General features: G+C 45.5%; 2 protein-coding genes across 6 annotated transcripts; both read left to right on the forward strand.

Moving 5' to 3' along the window:
• The first annotated feature begins 213 nt into the window (after positions 1-213).
• Positions 214-21,708, forward strand: LOC108614234 (protein FAM135A). Of its 5 annotated transcripts, XM_089468729.1 has the most exons (13): positions 214-539; positions 7,660-7,845; positions 9,187-9,359; positions 10,756-11,051; positions 13,957-14,203; positions 14,734-14,853; positions 15,868-15,897; positions 16,111-16,438; positions 16,504-19,361; positions 19,420-19,631; positions 19,687-19,927; positions 19,995-20,121; positions 20,184-21,708. In XM_089468729.1, the coding sequence occupies exons 3-13, from the start codon at positions 9,283-9,285 to the stop codon at positions 20,247-20,249; spliced, it is 4,602 nt and encodes a 1,533-aa protein (XP_089324855.1). In that variant the 5' UTR covers positions 214-539; positions 7,660-7,845; positions 9,187-9,282; the 3' UTR covers positions 20,250-21,708. The 5 variants fall into 5 exon arrangements, with proteins under 5 accessions (XP_089324855.1, XP_017863739.1, XP_089324856.1 ...); XM_018008250.2 differs by lacking the exon at positions 7,660-7,845 and having other exon boundaries at positions 215-539; XM_089468730.1 differs by lacking the exons at positions 7,660-7,845; positions 15,868-15,897 and having other exon boundaries at positions 216-539.
• On the forward strand, positions 21,682-24,390 carry Rabex-5 (Rabaptin-5-associated exchange factor for Rab5). The gene is made up of 4 exons (XM_018007612.2): positions 21,682-21,820; positions 21,896-22,160; positions 22,237-22,771; positions 22,835-24,390. The coding sequence occupies exons 2-4, from the start codon at positions 22,016-22,018 to the stop codon at positions 24,264-24,266; spliced, it is 2,112 nt and encodes a 703-aa protein (XP_017863101.1). The 5' UTR covers positions 21,682-21,820; positions 21,896-22,015; the 3' UTR covers positions 24,267-24,390.

Genomic DNA, 24,390 nt, shown 5'->3' on the forward strand with positions numbered 1-24,390 from the left:
TTGTATCATATCATTACCAAATAGATCTATATGTCCAAATTCACCCCACTGTGCGTATTCAAAGAGAACACAACATGTTCTCTCCCTATACACCGCTTCACTCCCTCTCTCTCTCTCTCTCTCTCTTTCTGTGTGGGTCTCTCTTAGTCTCTGACTGAAATAAATAGACACGGACAGCAACGCACGAAGCGACGACGACGACGCAATCCGTGCTTCGTGCGCCGTGTTCCGTGCTCGTTGCTCGTTGCTCTGTGTCCGGCGCAAGACGTCGCCGTGTTCGCAGTCGTAGACGTAGTTGTCGCTGTCATCAGTTCGTTGTAGATATTTTCCCGGCACGGACGTGCGTTGCTCGCGGCCAGACGGATAACAGTTGACGGCAGTTGCTTGGGGCTCTGCCACAGTTTCGGTTGAGGTTTGCTCCATTCGAGTTTCATTAGGCGAACCGCAGAGCAGGACGCGACGACGCGAGCGAGCACCCAAACGTGGACCCAATAAAATGTTAACCATGCAGCACAGTCAAACGACAAACAAATGAAAAAGTGCGTAAATTATGACATTGTTTGTGGGCAGCGAAAAGTGGGCGGGCACAATTTAAAAAAGGAAAAATATATATATATAAAGGAAAACGGGAATGGAAATGGAAAGGAAATCGCTTCGTTGCTTCAGCGCTTTGTGTGTGGGCTTTGTCGCTGTCGTTGTCAGCATAGTTGTATGCGTGTGTGTGTGTGTGTGTGTGTCTCAGTGTGCGGCGTGTCCTGATAACATCGCAGAAAGTAAAATTAGGGCAAAATGCTTCTGGCTGGCTGGCGTGTGGCAGGCGGAGGGGATGCGAAAGGAGGCGAGCAGAAGTCAAGTCGCAGGCGGGCGAGGCAGCAGCACTCCGGCTTGGATGGCATTCACTCCCACGCCTAGGAGGCTCCCACTCATCGCAGCCTAATTAATTCAAGGGGTCGCCGCATTCAATGGGACGCGCTTGCAAATGCGAAATCAAATCTATCAACTGTGCCCATAAATAAATCATTGCGAATGGCTCGCACGACGTCTTCAATTATTTTTAAATCATTTGCCGCAAACAAAAGTGGAAAACGAATATTAAATTTAAATACGCAGCCAGCAAAAAGAGAGCAAAGCGACAGCAGCAACAGCAACAACAACAACAACAAGACAAGAAGATAATCCGTCCTCGCGTTTCTTGCTCTGAACTTTTTAAAAATACATTTTCCACATTTTCATTGCCAAGCTGAAAAAGCAGCGCAAATTAAATGTTTAGGGCACAAAAAATAGCAAAGAGAAAATCTAAGCAGAACCGAAATGTCAAAGCAAAGCAAAGAAAAGTTTGTGAAAATGTGAAAAAGTGCGTGGAATACCAACGGCCTTATAACATTTAATATATATCTAAATATACACATAATATATATACACACACACACACACACATATACATAAAGTATATATAAAATTAAACGTTTGTTGGACAAACAAAAGGCGCATATTTTAAAGCTCATCCAACTGAAAATTTTTGGGAAAATTTCTTGCCGGTCAAGCAATTAAATTTTACCTTCGCAAAATTTTACACTGTTCAGCAAAGTTGTTGCTACAAACAGACTAAAAGCACTGCTGAGGCATACTTCGTACATCATACTTCATACTTCATACTTCATACTTCTTACATCAAACTTCATACTTCAATTCTAGTTCTCTGAGCTCGACTTGGCCCACCTTAAATACCATTTCATTTCGTTTCTTATGAGCCTCAACTTTCAGGAGCTGGCCCTAACCTTGCCTAAACTGCGGCAGTTGTTGTCCAGTGTCAGTTACCAATGTGTTGACACAGTCACCTTTTCCTCCCCCTCGCTAGTGTGAGTCACATGCTGTAGCTGTCATAGCCGTCGTCATAGTCGTCGTCGTCGTCGTCGCCGTCGTCGTCGTCATCGTTTCGTTGTCCACTCGACGTCATGTTCGGCCCACAACAAACATGACATTCTACGGTTCTTTTATGCTTGCCGCACATGTCACGGCAAAGTTAACTGCCACACAAGCCACAAGCATGCCACGCCTCCCCCGCCGGCCACCGGCAGCCAACAGCCAACAGCCGACAGCCGTCAAGCACAGGGCGAGCGAGGGAAACATGCAGAGCCCAGCCATGGGTTAAGCATGTTATATTATGTTGTATTTTTATGCGCATCCATCCAAATCCCTGGCAGCCAGTGAAATATGGCGTTGACACGAACCGCTTGCAATTATGCAAAAAGCGTGGGCAGCTGGGTGTGGGGCGTGGTGTGTTGCCGAAAGGTCAGGCGCAATTCGAGTCCCGAGCCAAATTGAAATTGGCTACGACAAGAAAAAGAAAATAAGAAAAGAAATTCATGCCTAATTCAATGTTAAATTGTACGCACCTCGCACGGCAAGAAGCTGGCCTAAAGAATGCCAAGCACATCTCATAATAGAAACATGAGCACGCCCTCTGATCCCCACCCCTCCAATCCCTTCCAACCGGCACTCGGGAGCGACTCTTTTATTGCCGCCACTTGAGCCAATATTTGCACATTTCAACAATGTTGCCTTTTTTTGCATGCATGTGCGTGTGTGTGTGTGTCACCCTATGTGTGTGTGTGTGTGTGGGCGTGGTACGCCCTCTTCTACTGCTAGTCGGCAGTCATGCATGCACAAATGTAATGAAATATCCCGTTTGCCATTATAAGGCCCTTCCCGTCTCGCTATACAAATACACACACACACACACATGCTCTCTCACACACATGCATATATATAATGATGCATATATAGATGTCAGGTAGCATAAAAAGTCGCAATTCAATTTCGTGCCCTGTTCCGCCTTTCGGTCTGTTGCCAATTCAAGTTGCACCTCTAACCAGTCGTTGGCTCGCCCGGCTGCTCCCCGCCCATGGAGCATTGTACTCCATGGGGGCATGGACAGCGTTTCGAGTGCGACATGCTTTAAGCAGGAACTCAAGTGGTTTGCCAGTTGCAACCCTAAAAAGCGCCGTCAGGCATCTAATAAAGTCATGCCACGCGCAACTTATTTAGTTTCAAATTAAAATTTTTGCAATACAACACATTTTTGAGATAACTCAAATTTAAGCTGCAAAACTGAAAAATATACCTTTCTGTGGTTTGACTAACGGCACTCTAATTTGAGGTTAGGCTCTGTGTATATACGTTTTAAATATCACTGTATCATATATGTATACAATTATCATATATGTATGTGTATATATAGTTAGACAGATCAAGATAGATAGATCTAATAATGTTGATAGAAGATCATCACGATTACAGATCTTATGTCGATCAACCAAACATTATGAACTCATTATAAAGATATAGATCATTAGCATGTTAGATATCAATATAGTATATATCATAATGATTAAAATGCGGTTTACTCTAGCCAAGGCTGTAGATTGGGTTCATAATACCTGTTCTGATGAAAAATGTTATATATGAAGTTCACTCTCTCTTGATCAGTTTTTCTCTATATTTTTGTAGATACGACTAAAATTGAGTAAACATCTATTGCATATACTTACTAGACAATCCATTGATTCCTGCTGTCATATAATACATTTATTATATAACTATACTTCATCAATTTTGGATTCAATCAAATAACTAAATAAATGAACAAATATTGTATCCGAGACTCGAATCGATATCCCTGTTTTCAGTGTAAGAACATCATGGCACGTGCAACTTCTTGTTAATACTTCTTCCCTATACACTGAAGTGTAACACATATTTAATCCAAGGTGAATTCATGCCCTCTAAGAGTCACATTTCATCTGTCCGCCCATTCCACATCTAACTCCAATTTATATAACATATTTTCTCGCGCATTCGTTTCATAAATAAGTCACAATTGCTCCCCACACACATGCTCAAGCTTCAGATACTTCTCCTGCCACACCCATGCCTCCTGTTACAGCTTCCCTGTTGACCACGTGACTAGACACTTTCCGGTCATGTAATACGACACGCCCCACGCCTACGTTTGCCCATTCCCGGCCAGCACTTGGTCTGGTTCCCAAGCATTTGTTAGCTATTGTTCCTTTAGTTGTTCATCTCGTCGTTGTTGTTGTTGCTGTTGTTGTTGTTGCTGTTGAGTTGTGCGCCCTTTACTGTTTAAGTTGTTTTTGTTGTTATTGTTGCAGTTGTTATATTATTCTGGCTTTGGCCTCTTTGGACAGGGCGCACGTGAGCTACCCCATTGGCATGGCCATAAGCACGCGATGCACTTGGCCAAGACGCAACCCTTTGCTGCCCCGACAGCTGCAGCGCCAACTGTTGGCAATTTTCATTCCGCACGAACGACAGCCAGCAAAGTGAGAGGGAGAGGGAGCGAGAGGGAGGCAGAGAGACGGAGAAAGGGAGGGAGAGTGGCAGCAAGTAGGGAAATTATTTTCATGCTCACGGACGGCGGCACTTGAGGGCATTCTTTATGACATGCCTGGGAAAATGTCTGCGCTGGCAATGCAAAATTCAAGAGCTTTCGAATACTTTTTATTCTCGCTGTTTATTAAATAATTTAAAGCTATTCCATTTAATCTTCGCTAAGGCTGTAACACATACAGAGAGAGCGAGCGAGAGAGAGAGAGAGGGGGGGGAGAGATAGATAGGAAGATGGGGAATTGCAGATTGTCTGCCGCAGCTTTTACACAAAATTGTCTATTTCCTGTGTGTCTGGCCGGCCTGTTGTCGTGACTCAAGGGGCTCCCAGAGGGGCGTGTCCAGGTGACAGGGCAATCGAAAAGAGGGCTTCAGCAAAAAAAGAATACAACAGGCAAAGTCGACAAACAGGCCTCAAATTTCATCAATAGCAAAGCAAAGCCAGCAGAGACAACGTAATGAAAGAGGATTTTAATGCTGTCTGGTACAGTTTACCTGGAATACCTGCAGAAATTCTATGAAATTTATTGGGGTTTTATATATAAATGTATATAATTGAGTATGTAGCTCACATTTGATATATGTACATAAATTAGATTACTCTTTTCTTGTCCGTTATTCTTACTCTTTCACTTTTTGTAGCCCTTTCGTATTTTCACTCTCCCTCTCTCTCTCACTCTCCATCTGTCAACTGTTCTCTATCTCTATATATCACTCATTCTTTCACTCTCTATATTTACTTATTTCTCTCTCCGTCACTCGTTTGTTCTCTTTCTTTCATTACTTGTTTCTCCCGTTCACTCTCTCTCTCTCTCTCTCTCTCGCTCTCTCTTTATTTCCTTCGTCCGCCCAGTCTTCACGTTGTGTGTTTCTCTCATTCCCTCTTACTTCCCCTGACGTCCCTCTCTTTCTCTCCCACCCACCTTTTGCTTGTCTTTGATCTTCACCTAATAAATATTATTAGCATACCTACAATTTTACAATATGTAAACAATATTCCATTAAAATGATTAGATTTCAATCGATGTAAACGAAACATTTTTTGGAAAATCCGAAGCTCTCAGAATTTTAATAAAAGTAATAAAAGAAAGATGAAAATGTAATTGAATTTATGGCCATGAGCCAAGCTTTAAGAAGGCAAGCCATGAATCCTGTTAGGAAATGAGCCAACGCACAGAAATTAAATTGAAATATGAACATGAAAAGCTTCCTTCACATTTATCAAGAGCCCATCGAGGTTGACCTTAGACATTAACACATTCACACATATCTGTGTGTGTGTGTGTGTGTGTGTGTGTGTATGTGTGTGGGCGGTAGAGTATCAGGACACTATTTATCAAAAAGAAGAAAACTTGAGGAGCATAAAGAAAACAAACGTGCCACAAATCGAGGCAATGGTCCGGCTCACAGCTTATCAGCATCTAGGGGCCGGCTGCTGCCATTGACGGCTCCTTTACATAGATGCGGATGCTGTCCCACAAAGCCCAAGCGTGGGTGGTGGCCAGACAAAAAAAAGGCGAGAATTTGAGAGGGAGAGAGGGAGGGGGTGGCATGTTGCTGCTTGGCGAGACAATGGATAAATGAGCGGCATGCTGATGGCCAGGGCCATTTCGATGCTCGATGCGAGAGTCAAAGGAGGCATTAGGTACTATAATCATTATGATGATAAGCACGAACGGTTTGATTTTTCCCGTTTATTGGGGCTCGTTGTCAGCGACAGGACATTAGGGCGCGCGCTCCCTCGCGAATCCGCGTCAGCCATTGAAGTCAATGTCTTTTGCCTGATTATCAACATCACCATCATCAGCAACAGTATTATCATTATCATTATCATAATCGTAAACATCGTCATTATCATTGCTCATTCACATCAGCTGCAGAGTCGCTGTGGCCAAGTGTTTTGTTTTGTTCCATTGATTCGAGTGGCGCTTCGTCTGAGCTCGATGGCCCTCCATATAGCCCAGTATATCCAAATGTAACAGCCAGAGGGAGTGACAGCAGATCAGAAATGAATTCCATTAGACGAGCCCAACATATTTCGCCGCGCCAAGAATGTTTGCTTTTTATTTAGCCATTGTCTGAGTTCTTCTGCTTGCTTAATGTCCAATTAAAAAGTTTTGCGAATCACTTTAAACTATCAGCATTATGGGCTTTGTGGCCGGCTTATTTCGTCCCAACAACCAAAAATTTCGCTTTTGTTAAGCCTCCAAAATGTATTCAATTGTTGGCCGAGCTGCTCGCACAAATCCCCAACAAAACTCAACTTAAAAAGAGAAAAGAGAAAAAAGTAACAGAAATGCCGCTGCCCATTACTAAGTGCAGGATGAGCTGTTAGAAAGTTGTCCCTTATACTCGACTGCCTCATTATTATGCACTGTACTCTCTGCAGATGTATGGGAGGGTATGTGGGACTGGAGTCTGCAGTATGTGACGGGCGGCAGAGTAGTTGGAGTCGGCATTATTCATGCCTGTATGTAGAGACTACAATAGCTTGTCATATATATTACGTATACGATCCGTGAAACCCATTTGCTTTAGCTCAGCTATCTTATTCTGGTATAAACTTAAGAACTATCTCTAAATTAGATTTTCCTTAGAGTAAACGGTGCATACAGCTTCATTAGCTGCCTTCCTGGAGCATATCCTGTCAGTCGAGCATATCCTTATATTGCTGCTGCTGCGTGTTGTTTGTTATGCTTTAGCATACAGTTTTTTGCTATTTTCGTTGTTGTTGTTGTTGCTGTTATTGTTTTTGCTTCTCGCATGAAACTTTCGAGTTGACCCAGTTACAAAGTTTATGCACATTTGCCCAGCCAAACAGACAACGCTGCGTATGGATAATATTTGCTTTGAGCTCGAGCTAAACGCTAAAAGTCTCATCCGCGTGCGTCGCAAAACTTTCGCCTAGCTACAAATTTGCTTTTAATTCACAAAACTCAGCGAAATACGAAATTGCCATAAAATTGCATATTTCATCAGCAGCAAATATTAGATGTCGTTTTGTAGGGGGCCGGGGGACGATGGGCGTGGCAAGCAAAAGAAGGATTGTTGCTAATGGAGAACTAGACCATAATTGCGGCAACTATGTGTGCTCAGAAATTTATGTATGTGTGTGTGTGTGTGTGTTTTTGTGTAAGGATCTCTGCCAGCAGCATCATAATTTTCGCTAGGCAGGTGCCGCTGCTTCTGCTGCTTCTGCTGCTTCTTCTTCTGCATTTTGCTTAACTCTGCTGTTTATGTACTTCATTTTAGAAAATGGCGCAGTCTGGTTAACCCACATTGACAATGGGGCTGGCTAACACTAACACACACACACTCACACACACACACAGAGACATAATACAAGCGGCGCCTGTTTGTATCAACGTCTTTTGCCATTGTGTCAACAAGCGCAGGGCAGCCTGTGACCCACTGCAGTCAGAGCGAGTGAGAGAGAGGGTGAGTGAGAGTGAGATAGGTAGACTGATGAGGCAGCCAGCACAACTGACTGCGGCATTAACTGCAGCACATTAATGTTATTGTGGGCGTCGCTGCGTGGGCTTAGCGCTTGACTGACAACAGCAGCAAAAAGAGCAAATGGAAAGAAGAACAAGACGAAGGTTAAATACGCTGAGAAGCAGGCAAATTATATAGTACCAAGTGTTCTATAGTATAGCATTAAGAAGAGCTTTTCGAGAAGTAGATAAAACATGGTACATAGATAATAAGAACTATCCATTTTAAATAGAATTGTAGTCAGAGAATATGTCTAGTAACTAGGAAACGTAATAAGCAGGTGTATATTTATATAAGCCATATAATATAATATAATATATCAGAGGTAGTACAGTGTTTATATAGAGTTTGTAGCTCAATGGGACAATAAAAGAAAACTCAAACTAACAAAACATGCAAAATTTTCTTCTCTTCTCTTTTCAAGCTGAAACTTAGCTAAGGTTCTATCATAAAACTAAACATATTCAAGTTGTGTAGAGATATCTTTGGCCACAACTAAAGTCTATTATACAAGAGCTATTTGAGAATCATATCATAGGCAAATTGAACTTAAGTCTAGTCTCTAAAAGACAGATATCAACTCAGTTTTCTTTGGCAAGTAAATTCCTTAAGCATTTGTTTCAACAGCTGCCACATTAATATCGATTCAGTTGCTCAGCCTTAAGAGTCCTTCCCCACATGTGTTACATATTTCATATCAAATTTCCAATGCCCTTCGTAGCTGAATGCGAAAGACGCTTTTGTGTTTTGGACGATTAAAAGTTGTAGCCGTCGCTGTCGTCGCGTCTTTTTTTGCTGTCTTCTTTCCCTGTTTTTGGCCTCATTCTTATGGCATAGTCGCGGCTTTCCCATTTTCCTGCCAACAACAACATGTTGTTGCTGTTGTTGCTGCTGCTGCTGCTGCTGCTGTCTCTTCTGTGTTCACTGTGTGGCTGACCTGCTAACCTCAGCCGCTGGCAACTGGCAGCTGGTTAGCTTACAGCCCCACCACCAGCACCACCATCACGCCAACACAGCCGCATCGCACTTGGCCCACCCACTTGGCACACTTTCTGCACAATTACAAGCCAATCAATTGCTCGAGCTGTCAATAGTTTGCAATAAATATTGAGAGCGCGGCCTGCGCAGCCTAATCGAACTTGGCTCACAGATGCCAACGAGTCCAGTGCCAACTCGTAGAGTAGCCACTTATCACAGTCTCTCTCTGGGATAGTCTATCTCCCTCTATCACTCTCTTTATCCTTATTCAACACTTCAACTCACATCTTCCCTCTCCCTTTACAGCCTCAACGACCTTCCGCTTGACAACCTGAGCTGCAGTTGTCCAGGTGACAGCCACTGGGCCAAGGAGTAGCAGCCGTCGTAGCAACTGCCGTAGCCATGGGCGATCTGCAGGCCACGATTGAGTTCTCCGTGGAGCTGCATAAATTCTTCAATGTGGATCTCTTTCAGCGCGGGTAAGTGCGAAAAATTCAAGAAAATTCTCGAAATATTTGTGAGAAAAGTGCATTCAATTTGATATTAAGTGAATTGGGCATTGCAATAAATTCACATATGTTGGCAATTAAATTCAATATCTCAAAAGTGGGTCAATAAACGTATACATATATGATATCTTTAATATACAAGAGATTCACGAGAATTCCCCTGAAAAATGAAACGAAAATGAAACACCTGTAAAATAAAGCAATAAATTCGGCGCATAAAACTTGAAAAAAATAAGAAAATTTACGTACGCCAAGTGTTAAGCAAACAAAGGGAAATGAAATGCCATGAGAAGGAGAAGAATAGTCGACTGGCAGATACCCTGACTTAATTGAAAATTGATTGATTGATTTTGGGTAGGAATGTGGAATAGAAAAGATAAAGCCAATAGACTTCTGAGAATGCTATATACCAAAGTTGAGCTCATGAAATATGCAGATAACAGAGAGATCTTATACTCTCTGTTAGAGATAGTTTGACTCAGCTGAAAATTCTTATAAATTGTTGTAGTCTATAAATTCTGCCACGCCTTCTTGCACACATTTCACACAAAAAAAAATCTACACACTTAATATCCATTCACAATGTATGCAGGGTATATAAAAATATATAAGAAAAATCTACAAATGGGCGTGGCAAATGCGGCAGGCATACCGGGCACTAATTGTCAGCAAAGTGTTTATGCGATTGCAGTTGCTGTTGTTCATGTTGTTGTTGTTGTTGTTATTGTTGTTGCTGCTGCATTGGTTTATTGTTGTATTTGTGCTGCTGTTGACGGCAGCCCTTGAGGATGCCGTTATGCCATACGCACAGCGACAGTCAGAGAGAAAGAGAGGCAGGGCGGCAGGGAGAGGGCCGGCGTCAGGTGGGAGGCGGCAGCTCGTGTGTTAAAAATACATGAAAAAATACAGAAAATAAAACCAAAGCTCGCATGAAATTTTGCGCAAAAATATAAACAAAGCGGCAGTGGAAAAGAGATGGCAGGTGAAATGGGAGACAGCGAAAATTGAAATAAATTTCAAGCAATTGTGTGCTTAAATTTTTATATTCTTTTAACAGCAAAAGGCAAATGGCAAATGGGAATATGATATGTAAATATTTCAATATGCATCTGAAGTACATAAAAAGAAATATATATGTATATATATTGTTTACAAAATATGTTAAATAATAATAAATTTAATTAGCAGAAGAAATTTAATTGCTTTATATTTTTAAAGCCTTTTTTAAGCACATTGCACACGTCTCACGCTGCGTATACGTTATATTTATATGCAAATTGCTATCAATGGTTGATTAATATACCACCCTATACCCTCCCTCTCTCTCTCGCTCTCTCTCTCTTTCGCACTCTCTTTCTCATTGCAGGCTTTATCAGGTGCGTTGCGGTCTGCGCGTTTCACCTCGCCTGCCCGTCCAGGTGGAGACCAGCATACCCGAGTCGCCCAATGCCAAGCCCAATGGCGCCTCCAGCGAGCCCAGCGACAACGAACGGGACAATGAGCTGGCCACGCCCGTGGATGCGGCCACCGTGCCGGGCATTGGCAGCTGCACATCCGCCACCATAATCAATGGCAGCGGCGCCTCACGCATCTTTCAGATACTCTATCGCAACGAGGAGGTGCCGCTGCGCGATGTCATACACTTCCGCAGCCATCTGCTGGGTGAGTATTATGCATGCAGTCGAGTCAAAGATAAAGTTTGCCATTCAATTGCATAGATAAATCAAGTGGCTGTCGCTGCTCCAACTTTTCGCCCATGCCGCGTGTTGACAGGCCAAAAAGTTTCTATGGCCACGGCGCCTGTCCCAAGTGTTCAAACTGTTGACCAACTGCTGAGCGTATATAGAGTATATATAGAATATAGTATATATGTATATGCATAGAGTGCAACTTTACATTGGCAGCGTTTCCCTAATTGCAATCGCTCGCATTCCCGCCACGCCCACTCTTTATGTGTCAGCCAAGGCGCAATTAGTTAGCCATAGTTTGCAACGTCTTTCGTTACTTTGCAGCTGCCCAATTTCGATTTGCGCCCCTTAAAGGGACTTGGCCACTGCATTGACCTGATTTGAAAGCATTCGCAGACGCTTGCCTGCCTTGCAGGCCCAGTTACAACATCAAAGCAACGAAATGCAAACAACAACAAAAAAACAGCTCAGATAAGGGAAGAGGCATGTATGTATGTGTGCTGTGTGTGCATACCCACAGACAATATGAAAATGGCATAAAAAGTTAACCAGGCGCAAAAATGGGAAACAAATTGAAAGTCAATTTCATGGGTCGAGGGGGCGATGCTAAAGGGCGGAACGCTCATAAATGGAGGCAGGGCAGTAAAAAAAATGAAAATAATAATAAATAAATATAATAATAAAAAAAGAGAAAAACGAGAAGCAAAATGTTTTGTTCGCCTGCTGCACAGCGTAAAGCACAATGAAAATACATTTTGGGCAAATGGACAACATTTTCAGGCATTTTCAAGTTATTTATTTATTTTTATATATAAATTCATTTTGTAGCTCAAGTGTATTGAGCCATAAAAACTAGGTGGGAAAAGTAGAAATACATATTGTAAGCTTTTAAGCGTAAGTAAATATTTAATATATGATAGAGGTAGGGGTAGATAGAGGTAGAGGTAGAGACAAAGGTAGAGGCTAGAGGTACAGTAGAGAAAGAGGTAGAGGTGGAGAAGTCTCTAGCAGCCTGAAAAGCCACGACCAATTGCAATTTTGTCCAAAGAGATAATTTAGTGGAAGCCTTAAATATCTATCTATGAGTCGCTCTAATCCTACACCTTCTCTCCAGCTATTCCTGCATTAAATCACTCAAAGGACTCGAACAGAACTGTTTCAAAATTTAGTTTAAAAGTGGCATCCATTTTAAAATCAGATCAGATTAGATTAGGATAATTCCATTGAACGCAGCTTCACAAACTACATTTTATTTGCCATGCTTTTAGGGCATAGGAGCTTAGCATTTGTTCAAGGTGCGGCTTAGTGATTACATTATATTCCAATCTGATTAAGTATCCCTTCCACCCTTGCGCCCTTGCACCCTTCCACCGGCTCTGCCACATGCTCATTTGTATAGCCGGCTGATGAGCACTTGGCAGACTTCATCAGATACCCGAGAGCTGCTGCTGCTGCTGCTGTTGGCTTTTGTGATGTGTGTTGTGCCGACACCTCCGTTGTTATTGTTGTTGTTGTTGCTGTTGTTGTTTGTAGTTGCTCTTGTTTCTGCAGCAACAATATGTGAGCAGCAGCGGCAGCAACAACAATGGAAACAACATCATCCACTCGGCTGTTGGGTAAAGTGATTAATCCATTTGGACAAGTTTTGCGTGCTCCCTCCACACAATAACAACAACAGCGGCAAAGTGGAATCCTGTGAAGTGGCAGCAAAAAAAAAAAAGACACAACAACAACAAAAAATACCACAGCTAAACAAAAAGTTACTTTTACTTGACAGCTTTTTGTTGCCATACTTCCTACAGGGCCTGAGTGCCCCTCCCCTCCACCCCTTCCCCCTACCACATCGGTTGCCACAGACAACACGCAAGCTTTGAGTAGCTATGCAATTTATCTCTTCTACACGTGTCTCAGGTGCGAGCGGTTGCAACTGCAGCGTGCTGCAAATTGTCGCAGGCAGCCGCGTAAGGCGGCATGATAAACTGCGCCACAGAACTGAGGCCAGGGGATTTGCCACGCACTTCACTCAAAGAGCTCAGCGTTTAAAGATGCATATATACAGACATTTATATATATATAGCACAAGATATACAATAAAAACGGCATAAAAATCAACAGAACAAAAAAAAAATACACAAATACTGTCAAACAATTGTCACACAGGGCGTATGAGCGATGCCCAAGTAAAGCTGATGTGGGTGGGTCGTGTGGCTGGGTGGTTGGCTTGGCATGTGGTGCGCAACTTTACTTTTATTGCCTTTGAATGAGACTGAAGTCTGACTTAGCTTTAGCCGCGCAAATCCCCGTTTTATGAAAACAAATGAATTTTATGTTAGTAAGAAGAGTTGACGCAGCCAAAGAGCGAGAGAGAGAGAGAGAGAAATATATACGCGTGTGTGTGTGTAAGTTATACTATCTCTGTCTGTGTGCGTTTGCTTTGGCTGACCATAAACGCGCGTTCAGGTGTGAAGCGAATTGAATTTGATTAAATGACATCAAGTATACGCAGCATGGACAGTCGCATTGGTAATACAATTTACTGTTAGTTTCTGTGGATGAATTTATGAGTCAGAGCCATGTATTGATTAGCTTGCCTAGCCGCACATTAACTGCCTTAAACTAGCTCAGCCCGACATACACAATAAATGTTAGCTTAAGCGAAAACCAATAATCAATGCTGACGAGGCAAACTAAAGCCCCAACTAAATATGGTATAAGAAGAAGAGGAAGAATACTTTGAAATATTGCGAATGCCTGCAAGCGATTATTTGCGCTGGGAATTTGTTTGAGCTTGTGCTTGAGTTGAACATATGACAATATTAAGTGAGCCCTTACAATGTCTATCTCTATCTATCTGTCCATCTATCTCTTTCTCGCTGCAGTTGACAGCCGTCACCTGAAGGAGTCCATCGAACGGGCGGAATTCTCGCTGCAGCTGGAGCTATGGTTCGGCGAACAGAACGGCAGCAGCCAACTGACGTTGGCATCCACACGCAATCTGCAGTTGAACTTTCATCCGGGACGCGGACTGCACTATCATCTGCCCGTGCTGTTCGACTACTTCCACTTGGCGGCCATCAGTGTGGGCATTCATGCCAGCCTCGTGGCCCTGCATCAGCCATACATCAAGTGAGTGAATGGGAATGGTAATGGGAAGGGAACGGGAACGGGAGAACGAGCCGCACCACTTTGTCTGGGCAGACATGCAAAGTAGGAAGAGTAAGAGAGAGAGAGAGAGAGAGGGAGAGAGTGAGAGAGGGAGAGAGGGAGAGGAAGAGTTGACAACATGATCTCTAATGTCAACGTTGATAGTCATATTTTTTTTTCTTCTTGTTCCTGTTTATGTGTGTGTGTGTGTATGTGTGCGTGTCCTGCTGAGCTTGATTGGAGCGGCAGTGTCTGGCCGCACAAATCATTTCCAACTCATTAAAATTGCACACAACACACGCCCCTCCCCCTGCCACTGCCCCTGCCCCTGCCCTCTCTCGGCTATATTTTATAAAGGTCCTGCCGAGGCTGCTCCTCTTTCTGGCTGGCCTCTGTTGCTGCTGATGCTTCTCATGCTTACATTTTAATGACTCCCTCTCTCTCTCTCTCTCCCGCTCGTATTTCAATTGTCTTCCTCTTGGCAAACTTGGCGACAACTGCAACAACAACAGACTGCACCATTTGGGCGGCATTCGTGGAAGGGGCGTGGCATCGCTTCTCCTATTACCAACTGCACAGCATCTACTGCAGCCGTGGCGCAGTCAATTATTACGCCGTTTGATTCAGCAAAAGTTTGTATACGCCACATTCGGCCCGCCCACTTAGCCAAACTCCTTCGTAGCTCTTGTGGCCAGCTAAAGTTGTTGGCAACTCTTAAAGCTGCAGATATTTGATAATGTATCGCTATATTGTGACTTATTCCACACACCTGGCTGCCCATTAACACACGTGAAATTCTAGAGAAATCCGTGAAGCGCCGAGCTTGAACCACCATGAATAATAGATTAGCCCACTGGAATTGAAATTCCTTGTTGACCTTGGCCCCTGTCTGCTCGGGATTTTGATGTTGATTACATTGCGCTAACTCCGAATTGCCCGGTTATCCTCCACTTGCCCCAAAGCTAAAGCAAAATCTGTGCGCAAATTCGTGCTAAAATATTTAGTTGGATTAACTTTAAGTTACATTTTGCTACAATTTTCATTTGCTCAAACTATTTTCCTTATAAGGTATATTAGATTTTAAGTCCCATTTAGTTTTTCTTTACTTTGTTTAAGTAAGTCAGTAGTTACCAAGGCTGCAAAACCGATATGAAAGGAATTTTTAAGTAAGAATTTATATAATATATCAAATATATCAAAAATTAATTAATATTAGTGATATTAAAAAAAAAAATTAAATTAATAGATAGATAAATAGATTTAAATGTATAAATGTATTTACTTACATATCATAAATTAATAAAATATTTAAATGCATTTACTTATCAATATATTTACAAAACTAAATTTGCTAAGCAGAGATGAGATAAGAGATTTGCATAAATAATTTACCGTTAACTTGCAGTCTTGGTATAGTATGTGCCACGCCTCAGTTAAATATCGTATATAAGCCCCATTACAACAGTACTTCTTTTAATTTGCTCCAATGGAATTCAAGACATTTATTTCATTTCATTTTAATCTCAACATGTAACCAACCCAATATTCGCATATAAACCCATATAATATACAATATACAATCTAACGCATGGAACGACTTTAACACACGACTACGAATTAATAAAAAATACCGTTCTCTGGTGCAGGAAAAGCATATTCTCATATATCAAGTTATGGTAAGATTTCAAAATACCTCTTTGGGTAACTACATAATTTCATCCACTTGTAGTCTAGTTGCCAAGCTTTGCAGTGCTTTCAATGTGTATGTGTGTGAGTGTGTGTGTGTGAGTGTGTGAGAGTGTGAGAGTGTGTGAGTGTACATGTGTATGTGTGTAGTTTATTGTAGTAGTTGCGTAACTAGTTCTGACTCCAGCTGAACTCTCTTCCAGCGCCCCACGCAGCTCGAAGCCTTGGAGTGCCGGCAAGCTGAGCTGCCGAGGGACCACCTCGCCTGGTCCCCTGGAGGCCGTGTTCTTTGGCCCCCAAATAGGCGGCACCACCAAGTGCAGCGGCGGGCCCACTGGCCGCTTGCTGCAGTCGCGTCAGATCCACCGGGACATCTGCAGCCTCCTGCTGGGCGCCATCGAGCAGCTGAAGGCGACCCTCAACGAGTTCAGCACGGTGCTCCCGCCGAGCATCAATGCGCAGATCGGCTCGCCGCCGCTGCGGGAGAACGACACAGGCGAGCGGCTGCAGCAGCTGCTGGAGCAGGCCAAGGTGAGGATCTCATTGATTCCTGAATTTCATATTAAAGCTCTCTGATCTCTGATCTCGTCTTGCAGCAACTGGAGGCGGAGGACGACTTTGCCACGCTGGCCAATTCGGACATCGCGCAGCTGTGCGCGGAGAGCATCTTCTGGTGGCGCCGCGTGCTGCTCGCCTCCCGCTCCTCAACGGCGGTGCACACGCTGCTCGCGCGCAAGCATCACATACTGCGCGTGCGCCGCTTTGCCGAGGGCTTCTTTGTGCTGGAGCAGCCGCGGCATGCGGCCACCGGCTGCCACGAGATGAACGGCAACGGCAGTCCTGGCCACTGCCAGGGCTATGCGGGCATCGCGGAGCTGGCCAGGCGCAGTCGCTACTTGCAGTCGCTGCCGCCGCTGCCCGTCCACTGCACGCCCATCGACGGGGATGCCGCCTCGCTGCCGCTGATCTTCGAGGATCGGTATGTGGTGCCAGGCGGCAGCTATGGGAGGCGTCGCTCCGGCAGCGATCCCCAGTTGGATGAGACAGCGACGGCGGCGAGCAAGAAGAAATCTCTGGCGCCCGACAAGACGCACTCGAGCAGCAGCCTCAATGGCACCAAGGACTGCCTGGCCTGCCACTTCGACTACGACTGTCCCGCGAGCAATGGCAACGGTCCGGCCCATCCGCATGCCAAGTGCGTGGTCACGCCACGCTTTGCGCTCGGCGGCGAGGTGCTGCAGGCCAGCTTGACCATTGCGCCCACCAGCAAGGAGCCGCAGCCCGTGGCACTGCGGCACAATCTGTCCAGGCACTCGGTTACCGGACTGCTCGAGGACCTGGACACGGAGCCGGCCGAGACGGCGCTGCCGACGCGCCACAGCAAGTCCCTGGATCAGCTGGACGGCTGCCAGACTGCAGCCGCCGAGACGCACGTGCTCGAGCCCAGCTGCAATGGACGCCAGGTGAGCTACAACACACTGCCCGCCGGCCTGGCGCGCCTCCAGGCGGACGACCTGATGCGCAACATCTGCGAGTTCCGGCAGCGCTATGGGCATGCCAGCAAGTTCGACTACTTGAACGAGATCAAGCTGCTGAATCCGCCCAAGCAGCAGGCGGCCAGCAGTGGCGCCTACAATTCGCTGCCCAAGAGCATGCTGCCGCCGCGCAACTCCTATCCGCCGCCCCCGCCCAGCCAGTACACGACCATGCCGAGGAGCAACAGCTCCCAGATACCGCGCGCCGTGGAGATCGCCCGGGTGCGTGTGTCCGACATCAAGGAGATGCTGCGCCAAGGTCAGGCGCAAGGGACGCTGCGCAAGGAGTCGAGCAGCTCGGAGAGCGACATGATGCAGAAGCTGCAGATGCTCAGCTCGAGCAGTGTGCCCTTCCGGCTGGATGCCACCACCACGACCACGGTCAACAGCAACAACAACACCAACAGCAGCGACCCCAACACGAGCGGCTTCAGTGAGTCGCTGCCCAATCTGGCGCCACCGCCCGAATTCGATTCGGATGCGCGACGCCAGCGCAGCAATTCGACGTCGTCGCTCAGCGAGGAGAGCGGCTGGGTGAGCAGCCGGCGCAGCTCGTTGGCCGTCTCCAGCCCGGACACAATCACCAGCACCGGGCCGCAGCAGAAGCAGCGGCACACGCAGCTCAGCCTGGGCATGGGCATGGGCCTGGAGACGCGGCTCAACGGCGAGCAGCTGCGTCTGCGCCTGCAGAAGCTGCTCGAGCAGCAGCAGCAGCAGCCGCACAAGCCGCAGCGGAAGCGTCAATCGGCTGGGAACAGTCAGAGCCGCACGCCCGCCCGTCTCCAGCAGCAGGAGAGGGAGAAGGAGAAGGAGAAGGAGCTGCACAAGAAGATCTCATCGGTGACCGTGACCATCAAGAAGGAGCGTTCACGCTTTCAGCTGGATCGACTGCGCCATCTACCCAATGGCGAATCCACCGAGGTGGAGGACTTGGAGCGTCCGCCACCGAGACGCCGTCACAAAGGCGGCGCCGCTGCCAAGTCCAAGTCGGACTTTGATATAACCAGCTTGAAGGATATGCAGCCGCTGGATGCCGTTTGCCTGCCACCACCACAACAGTTTCAGGATCAGGAGCAGGACCAGGAGCAGGAGCAGGTGCTAGCACCACCGCCACCCGACGAGTTTCGCGATCCACCGCCGGAGCCAGCACCTGCTCCGGCTGCCGTTACAGCTACAACTCCACAGCCCATGCCCAAGCCCATGCCAGCTGCCCCGCCAGCTGCTCCGGCTGTAGCCAAGTCCAAGACTAAGTCGATGGCCTGCCATGTAGTGCTGGCACCACCACCACCGCCGCCGCCGCTCAAGGAACGCCAGCCCATAGGCGCCATTGACAATCCCGTGTACCACATCTACGAGTCACTGCGTCCCATGTCCACCCCGGCGATCTTCAGCAACAAGCCGGTGCTCAAGTCGCACAGCCTGGCGGAGCTGAAGCGTCCCCCACAGCATCAGTGCAAGCAGGAGAATGGCGTGGACACGGAACAGGACGAGGACAAGGAGAATGCCGCCAATGGCCAAGTGCCGGTGCGCGGCAAGCAGTCGAACGGCTCGATTAGCAAACATAAGCGCAAGGGTCAGCCGGCTGGGCAGGAGGCCAGTCCCAGCATTTCCCTCCTGGAGTTCGAGAAATGCCGCGAGGAGTTCCGCAAGCAAATCAAATACCAGGGCAACATCTACTCGGACTACGTGCAGCTGGCCTCGGAGCTGCCCTATTTCTACATCAGCGACGAGTATCGCGCCTTCTCGCCGAACGGCATGCACCTGGTCATCTGTGTGCACGGCCTGGATGGCAACTCGGCGGACCTGCGGCTGGTGCGCACCTACCTGGAGCTGGGTCTGCCCGGCGTGAATCTGGAATTTCTCATGTCGGAGCGCAATCAGGGCGATACCTTCTCTGACTTCGACACCATGACTGATCGGTGAGTGCTCGGATTTATCTGTCTAGCATATATATTGATTCCCTTTCACGCCCATCAGGCTGGTCGCCGAGATCCTCTACCATATCGACAGCTGTGGCCTGAATCCCGCACGCATCTCATTTGTGGCCCACTCCCTGGGCACCATCATCGTGCGCAGCGCCCTGGCACGCCCACAGATGCGCCCCCTGCTGCCGCGCCTGCACACGTTCCTCTCGCTCTCCGGACCGCATCTGGGCACGCTCTACAATACCAGCGGCCTGGTCAACATGGGTAAGTGGACGCAGACAGTCCAAGCATTCCATAACTACATGCTCATTCTCCTCAGGCATGTGGTTCATGCAGAAGTGGAAGAAGTCGGGCTCGCTGCTGCAGCTCTGCATGCGCGACACCACGGACATGCGCAACAGCTTCCTCTACAGACTCAGCCAGCGCAGCACTCTGCATCACTTCAGCAACATATTGCTCTGCGGCTCTAGCCAGGATCGCTATGTGCCCGCCCACTCGGCACGCCTGGAGCTGTGCAAGGCTGCCATACGGGACAACTCCACATTGGGCACTATCTACAGGTGGGTTAGACTGAACAGAAAGTATGTCTAGTCGGGAGACTTATCATCCATTCTCCTTTCCTTTCAGGGAAATGGTTCATAATGTCATCGCCCCCATATTGGCCAGGCCGGAGCTAACGCTCGCCCGCTTCGATGTGCACCACGCGCTGCCCCACACGGCCAACACGCTGATTGGAAGAGCTGCTCACATTGCGGTAAGATCCAATCCCCGACTTTAATGGGAATATAAATATATACTTAACCTATCTTATTTTAGGTGCTGGACTCCGAGCTGTTCATTGAGAAATTTATGCTGATTGCGGGCCTAAAATACTTCAGTTAACATGGCTAAGCGGAGACCCTTGGACTAGTTAAAACTTTTGCTGACTTTTGAAACAGCCAATTTGATATGGAAAGCTCTCTCTGCAGCGTTTTGTAGACCTAAGCTCTAGTGACTAAAGTACTCATATTTTAATGTTATTTAATGTGTAACACAATAATCGATTTGAGTTTGCAAAACACACAGGATACATACCACAAACACAAACACACACACACACACACACACACAAACACACCCTGTTTGACTATATACATATATATTATACTATAATCCACAAGCAGGATGTTCCTGCAGTTTCTTCAGCCAATAGAATTCCGACTGCAATTCAGTTGGACTAAGGAATTTATTGAAACAAATTGTTAGACTTGAAATTTTTGTACCAAAACGCAAATCTTTTGTAGAGAATTGACAAAAGTTGAAACAATTAATCAAAATGATTGCAAAATGGAAATGTTTAATCAAAAAACTATAACCAAAGCGGCGTAACTGTTAAAAACGTGTTATTGATAAATTACAATTTTTTATAACTAATAGAGTTCAAAACTTAAAGAAATAACAAAACAACAACAACAAAACGAAAACAAACGGAAGCCAAAGACATCCATCATAAGTAGTTTAGATCTAAGCTAAAACTATTTACGAGACTTTATGAAACCATTGAATTGGAGCAGTAGGAAAATGAGAAAAGATCATGATAAGTATACGTAACTAACGGTAGCTGAGCACACGAATACAAGGTTGCATTTGGATAAATATGTATTAGCAATTGTGAGACTAATTAAAACACAAGAACAAGTGGTTTTTCAAAATCTTTGTACTGCTAAAAAGCAAAAGCAACTATGGTAGAGAGGCATTAGAGTAGAGATAATAGACCATTTTAGAGTTGAGTAGTGGAATTAATGCATTTGTGGAGAGCGTCAATTAAGCTGGGGATCGTATCGAGAATCGTATGGCAGCCTCTTGCAAGTAAGTTTTTCTTTTGCGCAAATATGAATTTGTTAATTGGGAACAACAAAACGATGTTAGTAAATGAATCCACATGTAGAGCAGTTAGGTCAACTTGAAAATTTTGTAGTCTAGTCGTAGTCGAATTGTCGTCTACATAATTGCATACATAGTTATGTGTGTTTTCTGAGCTTTTTCAAATCGTTGTTGTGAACATTTTTAGCTAATTACCAACTTTGACTTTTCATGTATAACTTTTTTTAATCTACCCATTTAACTGTATACATACCAGAAGTTGCATTCTATATGTGTAACCGTCCTGACTCTAAAGCTTACAACACAAAATTTCATTTTAAATACATGTTTTATGCATAGAATTTAAGACTTTTGTGAGCTGTTTCCTAAGGCACTTCGATTTTACTAGATGTATCCAATCAAATTGTGCCCTCAGTTGCAATATAAATGTTTTTTATTTCAATAAATAATACTAAAATATAATTTTAGTAAAATTCTATTCATCAGGGTTATTTATTTATTAAATTTTTAGGTAAACGACAGTTGAAGAAATTTAACACTTCAAATTACCGCCAAGCCATTCAATCAAGACACTTATCGGGGCACACAATGTTGGTATTAAATCGAAATATCGTAATGTGCTGTTTATTAACATCGATAAATTGCTGCGATAATCCGTTTAACAGCTGTTCATCTGCAATCGAGTGGCTGATCTGACAATAAATACAAATTTGAGTTAAAATCGAGTCGCACAGTTGCTGCAAATACTTCAAAGCAATCAAAATTGTGTAAAAAAACCACGCCCAATGATGGCGAACCGTGCGCCTATGCTGCGAATCGGCCAGCAAGATCTAAAGTGCCGTCAGGGCTGTGGCTACTACGGCAACACACAGTTCGACGGACTCTGCTCGAAATGTTTTCGCGAACGCAACGATAAGCAGCGAAAAAGGCGTAAGCCAGCTTTACTCTTGTTTATCTATGCTGTAGCAGTTAGTCATGCGCATTATTCCCCTATTTATTTTTTCAGAAAAAGCTGGCGAAGATCATGAAACTTTGAAAGTAAATACCAGTTCCGCTGGCGGAACTTTAGAGCGCAAATCGCCGCAGCATTCGCTTACAATGGGACGTGCAAACAAAGCAAAGAAGCAACCAGAGAAAGACGAGCCAACAACAACAGCCAGCACAATGCCCCGGAAGAAGTTTACTGTTCCAGCTGTCTTGCAAAAAACGCTGAAAAGCAAATTTCCAACGGCTGCACCGCAGCCGCGTGTGCCAAGTGCCACCGAGAGCCAATTTATGTTGCAGCTGCGACAGCTACGAATCCCGGACGATGGCAAACGGAAGTTGAAATCGGAGATTCAGCAGCTGGATCATGAGATACGCAAATACATGAACAACAATAGCAGCAAGAATGTGGACGAGCTTTCGGAGCTCGTGCAAAACGCCTACACCAGATTCGCAGATCTTGTCCACAACGATGCCCGTTTTGAGATTGCTACCAATGAGGATCGAGAGATTGCCATTGACTTCTTTGAGAAAGTTGTGATGACACAGAATCACAAGTGAGTCATAAATAAGGGGATCTTCACTACTTCAACAACTTTATAGCTTATCTTCTCTTTCAGTTTGCTATTTAGTCCGTACTTTACTACAGACGAAGAATGCGATATCAAAGTGCAAAAACGCATACGGCAGTTGAGTTGGATAACGACGAAGCATCTGGACTGCAGCATAGACGAAGTGAATGCTGAGGCGCGTGACTTGGTCTACAATGCCATATCGGAGTTGGTGGGCATCGACTCTTACTACTCGCCGCAGGAGAAGCTGCTCTGCACGGTCCGCTGCTGTCGTCACATTTTTGAGTTATTAAAGCGATCAACAGGAGGACCCGCCAGTGCCGATGACTTCTTGCCGGCTCTAATTTTTGTGGTGCTGAAGGCGAATCCCGTCCGCCTGCACAGCAATCTCAACTTTGTCAATCGCTTCACCAACGCCTCGCGAGTCATGAGCGGCGAGGGTGGCTACTATTTCACCAATCTCTGCTCGGCCATTGCCTTCATTGAGAACCTAAATGCTGAGAGCCTGGGCCTCAGCGCAGAGGAATTTGATGCATACATGTCGGGCGAGCAGACATACAGCACACCCTGGGAGAGCGCGCTGCTGGCCTGTGAGAGTCTGCATCTAATCTCAGAGAACATGAAGTGCATGGAGCAGTTACAGAAACGAAACTCCGTCATAAGCACAGGCATTAAGGAATTTGAACGCGAGCTTATAGAGTTCCAGCGCGAGATAACAGAAAAGGTGGACATGGTTATGGAAAAGGCACCGCTCACACTGCTTCCCATTAAAACGCCACCGTTTCTCATAAGCCAGGCACGTGCCCATTTGGCCCAGGATGGCGGTGAAGCAGCTGCCGGTCACTACCAGTCCAATTTACTCAGCCTCAGCCAACAAACGTTGACAGTTAAAGGCAAGGAACAGATACTCGAAGATTCTCAATTGGACGTGGGGCACACCTTGGCGCTTAAGGATACCAGCGTGAGCTCTGTGGGACGTCTGTCGCCTCTACATCCGAATTTACCGCAACCAGATCAGCTCTTTGCCTCGCCCATATTTAATTATACACCTTTTGATGCCGTCTCGCTGCTGGAGGAGACATCTGAAAATGACGACGTTTTGATGTTGGGCACAGAGTTCCAGGGCGGTCTAACAAACATCAACTATGACTTCGATTTGTCAGATCAGAGCGGTGAGAACAGCGTTGCAGAAGACACCAAACTAAATCTAGATGAATTTGATCCGCTGGCGCAGCAGCAGAATTCCCCCAATACCCATCCAGCTGAGACAACCTTATTGGACACCACGGCTGACAGTTTGATAGACAGCGATGTGCCAGTCTCAGAGGTACTCTTGCCATCGCCCTTGAAACCGGAGGTGGCCAACTACCGCGGCTTCTCCAATTTCGAGATTCCAAGCATTTCCTGCAACACTGGCGACTTTAGTTCGCTCAATCAGGATGTCAACGATCCTGTTGCGCCAGTTCAGATCAACAAATAAATTTATTCTCCGCACATGGCCATCTGTAAATAGTGCTTTATTAAAACTGCTCATATTTATTTATATTATTCACAGCGATATTTTTAAGAAATTTACTAAATATATATAAAATAGTTGACGAAAA

This window comes from Drosophila arizonae, chromosome 4, assembly GCF_054131065.1.
Source record: "Drosophila arizonae isolate 15081-1271.41 chromosome 4, UAZ_ARI_1.0, whole genome shotgun sequence".
NCBI classification, from domain to species: domain Eukaryota; kingdom Metazoa; phylum Arthropoda; class Insecta; order Diptera; family Drosophilidae; genus Drosophila; species Drosophila arizonae.